This window comes from Dermacentor albipictus, chromosome 4, assembly GCF_038994185.2.
Source record: "Dermacentor albipictus isolate Rhodes 1998 colony chromosome 4, USDA_Dalb.pri_finalv2, whole genome shotgun sequence".
Lineage (NCBI taxonomy): Eukaryota > Metazoa > Arthropoda > Arachnida > Ixodida > Ixodidae > Dermacentor > Dermacentor albipictus.
The window spans coordinates 33583773-33597193 of NC_091824.1; the positions used below are offsets into that span (position 1 = coordinate 33583773).

At 43.5% G+C, this 13421-nt stretch overlaps 1 protein-coding gene across 1 annotated transcript in view; it reads right to left on the bottom strand.

Annotated features, from left to right (window-relative positions):
* The window catches only part of LOC135900129 (sperm-specific sodium:proton exchanger-like), a 76932-nt gene that overhangs the window by 12485 nt on the left and 51026 nt on the right, over window positions 1–13421 (bottom strand). The window contains exons 17-22 of the mRNA XM_065429562.2: window positions 12772–12984; window positions 7137–7274; window positions 4103–4228; window positions 3887–3982; window positions 2554–2733; window positions 552–689 (exon numbers count right to left, since the gene is read on the bottom strand). Coding sequence (XP_065285634.1) covers window positions 552–689; window positions 2554–2733; window positions 3887–3982; window positions 4103–4228; window positions 7137–7274; window positions 12772–12984 — 891 coding nt within the window. The remainder of the gene's footprint in view (window positions 1–551; window positions 690–2553; window positions 2734–3886; window positions 3983–4102; window positions 4229–7136; window positions 7275–12771; window positions 12985–13421) is intronic.

Consider the following 13421-nt stretch of genomic DNA (forward strand, 5'->3'; position numbering starts at 1 on the left):
ATATGCTTTATAAGTGCTTTATCTGGACAATTTGGACAATATTTTAATTTTGCAGCTCATTGTTGCTGTTAAAAGTGTTTTGAAGTGTTCTTTATTGAGCTGCCTTTAATTTTTTTTCGCTTTCAGAATATTGCGCTAGAGGGCGCAGACATCAGCCTGCAATCGTGATCAAGAAACAAATTCACGATTCACGGATTGCGATCGTCGGATCACGATCACGATGCGACAGTGACCGTGCAGTAGCATACTTTTCTGGATCTAGCTTTTTCCCGATCCGTCCCGATCTCGATCATAAGTGTACTTATGACACCGCTAACAAGACGCAACGTCTGTTGGCTATGATCACAGGCCCCACTGACACCTATCCTTGTCTGCATGGCTTCATCCAAATGATCACGCCACGTTATTAATTCGTAAGTTACTGTTGTCCATGCCTTAAGCTGAAGCTAGAAAATATTTTGTTGAAAACGCTATACTACTATACTACTATACTATGCTATACTTTTACTACTATAAGCACGCCTCTTTAAATATGGTGATATTCCACTTGCCTGGTATTTGGGATGCGTTTGTAGAACCAAGAGTCCTATATTTCTCGCAATGTATGCCCAGATGTCGTATAGAAAACTCGGTGCGTTCGTGAAGATTCCTATAGCTTCCATCACTCGTTCTCTTGGGATCATGTAACCCTGACGAAAAAAAACACACCTAGAAAAATCAGTGGTTATTTCGTGCAAAGGTTGCCCCAGGGCGCTTAGTAATAACTACGTTATTACTAAAAAAAAAGGAACGTGAAAGAGCGTAATCGATGTTTTTGTATTTAGGTCGGCAAAATATAGAGAAGTCCTTCAAACTCTGGCACAAAATTATTTTTTTTTCTTGCGGTTCATTCAGACTTGGTACCACTAAAATCGTACTCAGCCTGGCTCCCTCGGACTCAAAGTCGCCAAACTTCGACACGGTCGAGCTCACGAGTCGGTCTGGGTCTCAGTGAGTCGACTCATGATGCAGCATGCCAACCTATGCTTGTTAGTAAAAAGAATGTTGCTTGATCTGTTTTGTGACAATGTATAAGAAGACATCTGCGAATGCTGAATGTGCCACTTTCTGCTTATGTCTAAGGTGATATTTTGTGAACCTCGCTTAGACAAATAGTTTGCTCTTGATATTCTCTAAGTACAGTGGCCAAACAAAATCACGTAGTTCAAGTCTGCAGCGAAGTGTGACTTTCTACTCACTCATGTTACTCAATGCAACCTGCCGAAACTAACTCAATTTCGTTATTTCCTTGTGCGGGGAAATAATAATAATAATCTACTTTCTGTAAATTTTTGTTGAGTGGCTTGCAAATGTTCAAGCAGAATATATCAAACAGGCTGACAAGACTCCACGTAATGCGCTCGATCTCAAGCACATGATTATTAGAAGAAAATAAAACAATTGACATATAATCAGATTGATGATAGGCAAGTAATATGAAGAAAGTTTGATTTGAGCATGACTTTGCTCCGTTGTAGTGAACGACTTGACAGGAGGTCCGGCCAGGTAAAGTCATAGTACAACCATTTTAAATCTTGTTCCTGACAATTACAAAGGCGAATGAGACTCTGTGCAGGACAAATCGTTCTAAAACCATACACAATGTGCGGCGTTCTAAGCAGTGGCTTTTTGGGTGCTTTGGTTATGACAAATTCCCTTTCTAGGGTGATCAGAGTAATCCCTAGTATGAGACGTCACCACCGCATCCTCATTTGCTGTTTTGCAAGTACTTATGGCATGCTATTACACATACAAAAAGACGTGTGCAACAATGATCTAGAAGCGGAAAGCCTTGGCCAAATGTTCTACGAACAAGCATAAGGATGCGGCAGAATTAAATCTAAGCTGGATGAGGTTTGGCGTGCATCGTAGTATGTTGGCGTCTTGTGGCTGCTTCTGATCCAAAGCTGGACTCCACGCATGGCCAATAAGGTACAGTTGTTGCCAATACAAACTACGCGTCCTCGAATGCACTTGTGACGCGAGCTTTCACTAACTTGTAATGACACGCAAAAAGTTTGCAAATTGTTACTTTCTTGGAGATAAATTCTAAAAACGTTACTTACGGGTATCGTTTACATAATGACCTACTGGATAACCGCACTATACATGTAGCCTATGGAAGTACAATAAATAAGAATTACGATAAAACGAGCTAATGTGTGCCGGCACGTTCAGTCAGAGGGCTGTCAACACGTTCGTCACTCATGTCTTATTCAACGATGACGCTTGAGCAGCCCCAACCACACTGCACCCCGAATCACCGATGATACTTATACTGGACGAGTTGGAAAGTGGTGTAATCAGCGTAACCAAAATCCGAAAATAAACATGACTTTGGTTTTCATTGGAAGTAGCAGAGGTCGACTTCACGACCTCGTGCTTAGCATCGCGCCCTCTTGCCGAATATATTGGTCGCCACGTGTTGCCTTCGTTAATGCAAGCCACTAATAAGTACGCAGTCAAAACAGAAAACTTCGAATGGCAACGAGTGAAACGGAAGCACGCGCTTACGTTGACCTGCGTCTCGGCGATGACTCGCGTCATGGAGGGCTCCTCAGTTACGAGGCCGAGGTCACCGATGCAGGCGGGTGCGGGCACGTAGTCGACGAAGTAGCCCTCGTTGAAGAAGAAAAGCGTCGATGCCGAGTTGGGCAGGGCCCCGTCACCACGCTCGTCGTACTCACCCTCGATCTGCACAGGTCATCGATTAAAAAGAAAAGCTCATTGTGGCAATTCTCATAGGATGCGAATGATATCATACCTGACATAACAATAAATGATCAGCTCTATTGCATTACTCGCTTGGACAACGCTGGCTATTGAGTTGTACGGCTTTGTATCGATCCACATTACAAACGTAGCAATAGCTGTGCTTGCGGGAAGCGAAGCGTATGCTAAGTGAAATTCTAGGGCAGTTGATACCTGAAGGAAGGTTGTTCCACGTAGCATGGAAGGAAACGTGTCGGGTTTTGTGCCCAAGCACGTGCTATTATAACCCTGAGGTGTGGAGGAAACGAGGTGTTCGCACAGTGGGGTGGGCCCAGCCATATCTTAGAAAATCGCTATTGCAAAAGAACTCTCTCATTCGTATCATGTACACTTAGCACTGCTATTAATCGTACCGCGTGTCGGCGACCGTATCATTCAATGGTTGTCGACATAAGAGCTTAACTTGACTTTTGTTTCACTGCAACTAATTCGCATGAATTATCTTAGGTTTCAAAATTACTCGAAAGATAGTTTTGCTTCATTTGTAATAAAATATGTTCGACATTATTCCACTTTCTTTACGTAACAATTAAAATTTTCAATGCATAAAAGGGGCACTAAAGAGAAAGCCTGGATTAGTGTAGACCAGCGAAACAATGAAAAGATGTTTATCGTTATATTTCCTGCAATTCATTTATTGCCCAAAAGTAAAATAAAATTCAAACTTCCAATTTGGACTTTAGCGCCGGTAGCATTATGCCGGTTTATTAGTGTGGCAATTATTTTATTTTTTTTAGTGCCTTGTTCACATTTCAGTGGTTACAACTCTACGCAGTTGTTTTCGACGAGTCAAATTCAGTCGCTGACTCTTTTAGAATGCAATGCATTCGAGCTTCAGCGACGAATAATTACCTAGGCCTGAGCAGACACCGGCAAAGTTTATGACGTCAAGGTAGGCTGGTGCTGGGACTTCGAGGCAGGTCGCCACCATGTTTGTCCTTTTCGCTATCGGGCTTACCAAGCCCCTACTAACGTTAAGGGTGGCTTTTTTGTTTTGTTTAAAGGAAATTTCCTAGTAAACCTGAAAATATAGTTCTCTAAAGTGTTTCTTGGAAACCATGCGATTCGTGCATACCTTCAATATACCAGAATAGGTCAGTATAATGTCATTCTCTTCCTCCCTCTCGACGATGACTTCGGCTGGGGCGTAGGACATCGGTTTGATTTTGATCTAAAATACAAATGTTATGAACAGCTACGTTCAGTACAATCATAAAGCGAAGTGACATACTGAGCTCTTCATGCAGAGTCAACATAAAAACAACGGCATGGCTTAGCGGAATTTACTCACAGCTAAAAATTGGCGTATGCTGTCAGAGTTGATCCACGGAATGACTCTGAGCATCGCTATCGGTTTGTAGCTGGTGGGCAAGCTACACGCCTCGGAGAGGATGTACATGTGTCGATTGTGGACAGACTGCGAGTGAAAAGAAAAGCGGTTGAAGATGCGCGACGTGTTCTGGTCCTGTCAGTGTCGATAAACGTCTGATGTCATACTAGACATATTGCTTCAATGAGCAAAATCCTTTTTGCGTATACCTCGAAATTATAAGCAGGTTCACTCTACATACTCACTGGAACTTGTATTCTGAATTATCAACCCTTGCAGTCCTTAAACATCGTGTTTTTTTTTTTCTGGGAGAGTGGCCAACACTTTGCAGAAAATATTTTTTACCAGTTAGATAAATATTGACACGTTGTAGTGACGGCGAAAAACAAGAGAGTACCAAAACTGTCAAAGAATCTGACCTAATTGGACGAACTTGTGCCGAGAAAAACAAGCGACACTCAGAGCCCAACGATAGAGCCGAGCACAGTTTTCAGTCATTCCAAATGATAGCTAGGGATCAAGTGCGACGGACATTTATGCATAACTAATCATACAGTCCAACGCAATCATCGTTGCTGAAGTACGCTCTAGAATGCAAGAGTACACCACTATTTGTAAAGCACTAGAAATATAATTGAACAAGATTCTCTCACTCTTGAACCACCGTCAACATTCGTGAAAATTCTGACCTGGGCAGGCACCTCTTGCGCCAAGTGATATCATTGCAAGCGCATACACGCGTGTGAATATAGACGTGACGGTATAACGCGCAAAAGAACTGAAATAAAGAAATATAATAATTTAGAGGTATGACGCATAAAAATGGCTGTGGCTTAGGTAAGGTTAAGCCCAGGATGCGAAGCATACTAGCCTTTATTTTAGTTGTTGAACCACTGTTTAGCCTGGTGAACTGCTGTTGCTTGGCTATATTTGGTTCGGCTAGACGAAGAAACAACTCTTGCATTACTGCTTCGCCTTCAAGAGTGGAACGCGATAGCGTTCCCGTCGACCCGCCAAGGGGTGTAAGACAATGGGCTACAGGGCAGCGACTACGCGCCCCGCATTGGACGCGGTGAGCGTCGAGCAAAGCAGCGTTCGGCGCGGCAACGATATGTGCGCCTGAGCAAGAGACGCACGCCTTAGAAACAGCTCGTTTCTAAGGCAACACCGCATTCACTAGAGGCGCTTTTGTACCGCTTTGAAGCATCGTACTCGTGGCTCAGTGGTAGCGTCTCCGTCCCACACTCCGGAGACCCTGGTTCGATTCCCACCCAGCCCGTCTTGCAAGAGTTGAGCCAAAGCCACTTCTCCTCTGTCGTGACGTCACGGTGTCACGTGGTTTCATGGTCACCGCCGCGCCTGAGGAGCTGGGTTGAGCTCTCGTAATATGCTTCGCATAAAACCATAACACGCTTATAAGGTGCACCGTAGTCTGAGTCTACGAATTGTTTCAAACGCCCGGGGTTTTTATTGTGCGACTAAACCTAAGCATACGAGCATTTCTGTAGTCCGCCCCAATCAGAATGTGGCTGGCTCTGCCGGGATAGAACTCCTGGCCCTGAAAGCGCAACGCCGTTACCATTAATCTATTACGGTGGGTCACAGAAGAAATATTTGCTAGAAATAGAACCACTGCTTCCAATTAGGTAGAAATTCTTCTCATATCAATAAGAACACTAACAGCAGTCAGTGAAAAAAACAGCACGTAACATTTCTCGTCAGAGCCTTAGTAGGGTCCCGCTTTAGATATCATTGCTTTGTTATACTCACCGTAGCGAAGTGGTCTTTCCAAGTATTTTTCCTTAGCTCATCTTCTCATTCAGCGCGTTGATTTTATTTTGACGCAAAGCGTCAAATAGCTCATTGAACGAAAAAGCTGCTGTCTGTCGTCTAGAGCAACGAAACTGCACCTAAATTCCCATTGGCTGCTATGTCTAGAGTCACTGGAAAAAAATTTTTCCAGTGACTCTAGCTACGTCAGGTCATGTGCGCACCCTAGCGGAGCCGAGCGGGCGAATGGGAACAGCTGCCGCCGCGCTGTCGACCCAGGCGTTGCGCGAAGGGCGAGTGCATCGCCGCGACGCCACGTCACCCTCGCTCTCGGGAGCCTCTCTATCCGCGCGTTCCTTGCCCGCGCCGTCCAGCAGGTCTCGGCGGCTCTTGAAAGACAAAGGACGAGCGAAACCGATGGAACGTTGCCCCTCAGGGCGACCGACCGCGGGTGTAACACGCGCTGGAGTTGAGTAGGGATCACCCGCTGAGAAGACGTCAGGGCCCGCGTCACAGCGCCATTTAGTCATGGTGTCGTTCTGCAGGCGACTACATAAAGTTGTTTCTCTCTCTCTCTTGCCCGCGCAAGCTTTCGCCTGCGTTCTAACTTCGCCTCGGTAATCGCTATAAAAAGTTAATGCATAAAAATACAGAATAAATGCGAAAGGAAAGACGTGGGTTGTAGTTAGTTTTGAACCTACGATGCGACGCTCAGAAGTCGTGTGTCTCACCCGCTGGGTAAAACAGGTGTTGGCCAGGCGACTCAACGCACTCACTTTGCCGCGAGATGTTCATAACCCGAAGGACCTCGCAGCGGCACTAAATTTGACATAAATGCTCTCGCATTCACAACACACAAGAAGTGCTTAGGTATCCTCGGATTTTTTTTCTTGTCGTCACTATTCGAAACATTCAGAAGCAAGCTGCGCCTCCACCGCGACTCGAAGTGCTTAAATTTTGTATAAATGCACGGAAACTTGTTTGAAACAATGGAGACCGAGGACATCTCTACAGGTGGGTTCTGTGCTGGAGGAGTAATAGTTGAGTAATACGGAGGAATCTATTACTTATGTATACATGAGTAATACGCAGAAATTTAACCACCTGCTACTGCTCATCGCAGTACGTATACGAGTTCAATAAAGCTGTTCACGAGCCAAGCCGGTAAAAAGTTGCGTAACGCGTGAGCAGACTTAACCACTCACGACCCCGTTAGTCGTCTTACCAAGCGCAGGCTCTTGTAGTCTTCAGAGTCTAGAACGCCGTCCCGCTGCATCTCGTTGATTTGCTTGCTCAGGTCGTTAAGTATCGTGGTGCTGGCCTGACGGCTCCGGAACGAAACCATTATTCCTGGGAAGCGAGACTGCAGAAAGCCAGCAAAGGACTCCCCTGAAGAATCCACCCCAGCCGCAGAGGAACACAATAAGTATAGCTCGAGAAAGTTTTAACTAACTGATTCCGATTCCCTGGTAAGCGTTGTTTTCCATTTGTCTTTGACGAGAATCGTTTCATCAAACTCCGACATCCTGAAACAGATTAACAAAGGAAACCTCCAGCCATAGCCGACGTGTGGTGCTCAAAGTCGTATAAGCTTAGCCTTCACGAAGACCTTATTCGAGATGTTGGCCCCAGGCTTTCTGTCCCTTGTCAATGTTTGTGGGTTACATTTGTTAGCATAAATGCGGCAGTGTTTAAAAAGAAACGCCTTCTTTTAGAATGCAGAAACTAAGTCAAAGAACTGAAGTTGCACAGTATAGATTTCATGTCCAGAAAATGTTTTCACGGCTCTACAGAAGCATTGACATCACAGCACATATCTGCAGTACTGATTTACAGCTGGATTTTAACACTGACACCCCACGGCAAATAAGCTATAGAGGGTGTCCCAGCTACCATGAACCAAGTTTTAAAAATATGCAAATGCCGCGCAGCTGCACAGAAACAAGGTAATGTTTGCCGTCGCTTGGAGATACAGATTGTTATTGCATTCCACACGAATACATAATTTGTCTTAAATAATTAGTCAACTTCGCCAATATTAACATTAGATAAAAAGTGTAAATGAGAAATTTGTGGAGCGACATGAAAAAAAATTACCGACGATTACGTTACTTCCTAATGCGAAATTTGAGCGCAGCAAATAAGCTGTTTCACCTTTTCGATAGATTGAGGCAAAGAAATCGAGCAACACATGTATGCGCTATCACAGAATTTTTTGTTTATTTTTCACACGTATTCCTTTAACAAAGACTCCACTAACAGTTCTTGACAGTCATGAAGGAAGCTTTGTGGTCGGAGAAATAGACTGATATATGTTCGACTTGGTACACCAATGCTTGATTCTCAAAGACGAGATCTATACAAGTGCCTCGCGAGGTTGTCACAGCCGTGGGACGCGTTACGAGCGAGAGGAACGGGATGTTCTCCCGCATAAGTGTTAGGAAATTGCTGTTTGTCTTTATGTCAACATTAAAGTCCCCCACTACTAACATCGGTTTGGATCGATGGACGGTTAATGCGAGTTGCAGGAAGTGCACGACGTCTTTCGTGAGTGCAGTAGCGGACTCACGAAAGCGGTATCAGTCGGTCGCTGCTAGCGCTGGGGGGATGAAAGGGGGGCGGAGCTGGTTACGAGGCCGACGACAACGCCGACGACGACGCGAAACCCAGGAACGGATGCCAAAGAGCCATTTGTGTAGCCAGCCCTCCTCCACAGTCTCTCCTCCTACCTTCCATCATCCTCCCTCGCCCGGAGAGCCGACAGCGCGCATGCGCGGCGGCGGAGCAGGTAACGAGGCCGACGACGACGACGACGCGAAACCCAGGAACGGACGCCAAAGAGCTGCGCTCTAAAAACTCGCGATGCAGCTTTCTGTTGCTCAGTACGTGCTCCATAAAAGTGTTTTACATGAACGTGAAGGGAGCCCGCGAATAGACGCAAAATTTCCGCGTGGCTGGCCATTCGAAGCACTTTGCGTGTATTCGTGGGTTTCTTTCACGCTTGGAAAAACACTTATGTAGCTGCATCAGGGGTCTTTCATGTTGCTCCATAATTTTCTCATTGACACTTTTACTCTAAGTATAATGTTTTATAACTTAATTAAATAATTATTACTATTTGTGTAATTAGGACGAATCGAAAAGTTATCTGAGTATTTCCAAGCGATGAAAAACAACCGTACATTCTTTCTGTCCAGCTACTTGGCATTTGCAAATTTTAAACCTTTGTGTATGATATTTGGGACACTGCATATTGTCGCCGCGCTAATAATTTAGGTATTTGATACATACCGTACTGAGCTGCGATATGCTGACTGATCATAAGACAGACAGGTTTGATTTTAGTCATGTTCATTATGGAAGTAATGAGAGAATAAATGAGACACATGAAAACATTTGTTATACAGTTGCGATGTGCGTTCTATGCAGTGTGATAAGTAAGGCTGTGCATTCCCTTTGCACATGAAAAGTATTATCGTCGCAAAGCTGAACACTTTCTACATTTCTCCTAAGCTACGTGCGGCATAACATTCACAGGTAGCCTCTCAAAATAATATTATTAATGCCAAACTTAGGAGAATTCGTTGACGTCCTGGGGATCTCACTTAATTCTCAAACGTCAAACGCGCATCGTCAGGACGTCCTCGGGGTGCTCTTGCGTTGCTCGGCTATGGCCCCTACGTCTGTAATATCTTTATTTATTTCCTAATACTGTGACCTAGCAGGCACATGCGTGAGTGAATTGACATACACGCAACGAATATACATGTAACACAAGCAAGACAATAAGCAAGACACTTCCTTGCCAAAATCACACAACGCAAAACTAAATGTTAGATCAACTGCAAGAACAAGAATAATTGCAGGAATATGTATTCTATGTAGACGTAGTGTAAAAAATTGACGAAAAAAATATTTCTGCAAGACGGACATGCTACATTATGCTACATATCTTGATGAAAAATCTTTCCACAGAATTATTATTAAAAAGGAAACGAGTTAGTAAGGGCCGTGTGCTGTAATGCAGCACGACTTCTTTTTCGCGCTTCTCTGAGAACACTGGGTGCCACCTAGCGGCGCCTCCGTGAAGCCTGTGCATGGCCTGTGAAATACATGTCGTGCCAGTGCGTGCGAACGCCGAGTAACGCGTCATGGGGCAACGGTGCTCCTTTCTCTTGCTTCTTTCTTAAGAGGAAGCTTTAGCTCCGGTGCTCCTATCTAAATACATGTAAAAGGAGAATTCGTTTTTCTCGGCAACCGCTGCACCAAATTTGACGAGGTTTGGTGCATTTGAAAGAAAAGCTTAAAATCTAGTGACTTTTGGCTTCGAATTTTCGATTTAGGTCGTCAGTCTTTTATTAAAAATTGGTGAAAATGGAAAATAAAAAAAAAACGAAACTATCAAGTTTACAACTCCATTACCAGGCGATGGAACATGATTATACAATTGTGCGAATTGCATTTATTAGTACATCTAAAGCGGACAAAATTGATATGTTACACATGAATCTCAAGAAATTTATTAACATGGAAATACAGCTTTTGCAGAACCCTTGTACACTACGTAACAAATTCACGTAAGATGTAAAATGACATATCGAATTTGCCCGCTTTCAATTATCTAATGGATGCCGTTCACAGAACCGCGATATCTGTTCTTGATGCAGAGCTATGAATTTGTACACTTCGTGCTTCTATTTTTTTCAAACTTTTGATTTTTTAAAAAAAATCTTCAAAAGAAACTCAGGCTGTAAATCGAAATTCCGCTTCCAACAGTCACTAGAATATAACTGTCTCTCGCAAATGCAACAAATTTCGTTAAAATCGGTCCTCGGTTATTTGAGGAAAACGTTTTTGCTTTTCACATGTATTTGTATAGGCCGCGTCGGAGTTGGGCCCGAGCTAAAGCTTCCTCTTAAGAGGAAGATCCAACTCGGATGCTGCTATCTAAATACATGTAAAAGGAGAATTCGTTTTTCGCGGCAACCAATACACCGAATTTGACGACCTTTATTGAATTCAAGAGAAAAACTTAAAATCTTGTGACTGTTGCTTTCGATTTATTCACTTATGCCGTCAATTTGCTATTAAAAATTGGTGAAAAATGCAAATTTTCAGAAAACAAAAGTATTAAGTTTACAATTATAACTCAGCAATGAAAAATGATATCACAATTCTGTGAATTGCATATACTACTACATCTAAAGCGGACAAAACTGATATGTTACACGAGAATCTCAAGAAATTTAGTAATATTAAAGATAGCTTTCGCAGAGCCTTTGTACAAAACGACACCACGTAAGATATAAATTGACATATTGAATTTGTCCGCTGTGAATGATCTAATGGATGCCGTTTAGAGAGCCGAGATATCTGCTCCTGATGAAGACCGATTAATTTGTAAAATTCGCGCTTCTATTTTCTTCGAACAATCCAATTTTTGGAAATCTTTTTAACAAAATTCAGGCCCTAAATCGAAATTCCGCTGCCAACAGTCACTAGAATTTCTCTTTCCCTCTCAAACGCAACAGTTTTAATTAAAATCGGTCAAGGGTTATCTCAGAAAAGCATTTCCGCGTTTTACATGCATTTGAATAGGGCCGCCGCGTCGTAGCTGAGCCCGAGCTACAGCCTCCTCTTAACACGCTGAGCCATCTAGTAGGGTTCCAGATGTCCGCGCGTTGCCTCAAAAATGAGAAGCGGGACGCGCCCATGCGTGCGAACACTGAGAATTGCTTCCTGACTTGCATCGACCCAGTGTCACATACGTAGTGACCCAAATTGGTGGGAGTTTCATCAAAGAGCGGTACACAAGTCCTGCATCTACTGTGACCCATGTCGGCAGGAAATAGGTTCCTTGGAAGACTAACACGTTCCAGTATGCACACACTGCGGCATGCTTAGTGACTCAAGTTGATCCGACGGATGGTTTCGAAACCTGTTCCCTCAAAACAGCAGCCTGATGCTTTAGACACTCGAACATGGACTACACAGTGACCGAGGTTGGCGGGAAAACGGTTAGATACAAGCATATTAACCTACATACATACATACATACATACATACATACATACATACATACATACATACATACATACATACATACATACATACATACATACATACATACATACATACATACATACATACATACATACATACATACATACATACATACATACACACATACATACATACATACATATATACATACATACATACATACATACATACATGCATGCATGCATGCATGCATGCATGCATGCATACATACACACACACACACATACATACATACATACATACATACATACATACATACATACATACATACATACATACATACATACATACATACATACATACATACATACATACATACATACATACATACATACATACATACATACATACATACATACATACATAGGCAGGCTTCGGACCGTCCGCGAAGTTCCCTAAGAATGCTAACGTATTAAAAACAGCATAAGTATGGCTGACATACTGCACAATATGCTTTCTGGCTAATGCAGAAAATAATTTATAGTTCATTTTCAAAATTAATGGCGTCTTAAACATATTCAGGAAATGTATTTCACTCTGTATTGTTCCGTCGAGATAAGGTGCTTTTAAATGGTATGTTTAATAAACTTTGGTTTTAACACATTTTCCCGTAGCAACAGGTTCAACAAAAGAGAAAGTACCACGTCTAGTTTGCCTATCAAAATATTACAACTACTTATGTTGTTACGTTACATATGTTTTTAGACGGTAGGAGCGTTATCGTCCGCCATCAGTTTGATAGAGTTTGCAGCCGTTAGTGGTTGAGCTGGTCCTGTTATAACAGAGTAGCAGCCCACCTGGATCTCCGCGAGCTTCTGGAGGACGAGCAGTCGGTTGAGCGTGGCGCGGCCGCGGATCTCCATGGCAATGTCGGCCGACTCGACGAACTTCCAGACGTTCCTCTGGACCTCCTCTTCGCCGATGACGATGGCGTGACCGGCTTCGTACGCCGAGTAGATGACGGTGTCCAGGGCCCTGTGGATCAGCTGCGCACACTGGACTAGAAGCAGCTGCGATACAATCGTAGGCACTTTTAGCTTTACACAACACGAAACCAAAATATTTCAGGGATCGTGCCGTACGAAAAAAAGGCAAAGCTCTTAGGGGAAGTTGCGCAAAGGTTTTTGAAGAGGAAAGCCAGGGTGCGATGTCGCGGCACATATAAAATTTCATTGCGACGCAACGTTTGTCGGAGCCCCGCATTTGCTTCGCAACTGAATCATCAATGATTGTAAAATAAAAGTTACTTTCCGTATACCTCATTCAAACAGACAACGTAAATGTGTTGTTCTTATTCCAATAAACCATCTTTTTTTGCAGGTCACGGTTGCGCGGCTCCTCGCTGGAGCTCAACTTCGAGTTTTTACGGCTGGGGTAGTGATAGCTGACGTCGTGATGCTGAACGAAGCCTGCATGAAAAGCACCGCCAGAAACAACAAGCAATGAA